Here is a 1,545-nt window from a genome sequence, read left to right as displayed (position 1 = left end):
CGCCCCAGGTGAGCCTTGGCACCGCCTGTGCCAGCCCAGGCACCTCAGCCATCCCGGGTGGGATGGAAATGGGGATGGCCGGGATGGGAGCGGGATCAGGGGCTTGAACTTCTCCTCGTGCCAGGAGTGACACACGAGCTGGCAAGCACCCTGGACATCCTGCCAACACTGGCTGCCCTGGCTGGAGCAGCCCTTCCCAGAGTGGCCCTGGATGGCTACGACATGAGCCCGGTGCTGTTTGGGACAGGGAAGGTGAGTCCTGGGGGCTGGCTCGGCTGGCCTCGGGCAGGGAGGCTGCTGTGGGGCTGGAGCCGTGAGCCTGAGGAGCAGAACCAGCTGGGACTGGGGAGATCCATGGGCTGGGACCTTTTGTCCCATGGAGTTGCTGGGTGTCCCCAGGCTGGCAGTAGCTGTGAGCAGGGAGCCAGCAGGATGCTGCTGTTTATCCCCCACCCTCTTCTCCAGCCCCGTTCTGGCTGTGGGGCCAGGGCTGCTGTGGGAATCCCTGGAGTGCCTGGTGCTCTTCCAGGCTCTCCTCCAGCTGCACAGGTGAGCTGAGCTCTGCTGCCTCCCCAGAGCCCCCGACAGACCATGTTCTTCTACCCTCCGGCCCCCGACCCCCTGCACGGCCCCTTCGCCGTCCGCTTCGGGAAGTACAAGGCCCACTACTTCACCCAAGGTCAGTGCTGCCCCTCACCAGCTGTGGGAAGGGCCGGCTGCTCTCGCTGCCCAAAGCTCAGGGGGAGGAGCTGAGCCCCCCCCGGGGGGATGTTTTGCAGGTTCCTTTCACAGCGACACGACCCCAGACCAGGCCTGCCACGGGCTGACCCCGCTGACCCCACACCTGCCCCCGCTGCTCTTCGACCTGGAGTCGGACCCCGCCGAGAACTACGACCTGCTCCAGGGCGGGGCAGGGCCCGAGGTGCTGCAGGTCCTCAGGGAGATCACCCTGCAGAAAGTCCTGCTGGAGCAGCGCATGGAGTTTGGGGAGAGCCAGATCAGGAAGGGCCGGGATCCCACCCTGCAACCCTGCTGTGCACCCAACTGCGCCCCCAAACCCTCCTGCTGCCGCTGCTCCCAGCCCGGGGCTGCACCGCACTGACACCCCAAACCCACCAGACCCCCCGCCCCAATTAACCAAACTCAGCCTCAGAGCTGCCCCACAGCCCCAGCTCGGGCACCCCTTGGACTAACGGGGTGCTGGGGCAGCAAATGGGGGGTCGGGGAGACCCCCAACCCTGACGGGAGTGCAGGGCAGGGCCTGTGCTCCGTGGGGGATGTTCTGAGGAGTCCCAGGAGGGACCAGGCTCCAGCATCTTCTCCAGAGCCACCACAGCCCCTTGGAGCCACCAGCCAGGAGGAGCAGAGGGCACGTCCCGGATCCAGAGATCCCCCCTGGGCTGGAGGGTGGGATGGGGGGTCCCGGCAGCCCCAGGGGCAGGACCTTGGTGCAGAGGGGACACACCTGGGTGGGCAGCAGCAGCAGCAGCAGCAGCAGCAGCTCAGGGTGAGCATCCTCCAGCACCCCCATGGCCCTCGTGGCTC

The 1,545-nt window shown here is 67.1% G+C and overlaps 1 protein-coding gene across 2 annotated transcripts in view; it reads left to right on the top strand.

Annotated features, from left to right (window-relative positions):
• ARSA (arylsulfatase A) overlaps positions 1 to 1,274 on the top strand; it is a 5,124-nt gene extending 3,850 nt beyond the window's left edge. For both annotated transcript variants that reach the window (XM_027910935.1, XM_027910936.1), the window contains 3 exons: positions 125 to 252; positions 577 to 679; positions 780 to 1,274. In XM_027910935.1, coding sequence (XP_027766736.1) covers positions 125 to 252; positions 577 to 679; positions 780 to 1,102 — 554 coding nt within the window. In that variant the 3' untranslated portion in view covers positions 1,103 to 1,274. The remainder of the gene's footprint in view (positions 1 to 124; positions 253 to 576; positions 680 to 779) is intronic.
• Positions 1,275 to 1,545: the final 271 nt, after the last annotated feature.

This window comes from Empidonax traillii, unplaced genomic scaffold (genome assembly GCF_003031625.1).
Source record: "Empidonax traillii isolate 1590-97213 ecotype Southwest subspecies unplaced genomic scaffold, ASM303162v1 scaffold5495:size8117, whole genome shotgun sequence".
NCBI lineage: Eukaryota > Metazoa > Chordata > Aves > Passeriformes > Tyrannidae > Empidonax > Empidonax traillii.
This window is presented reverse-complemented; position numbering and strand designations above follow the sequence as displayed.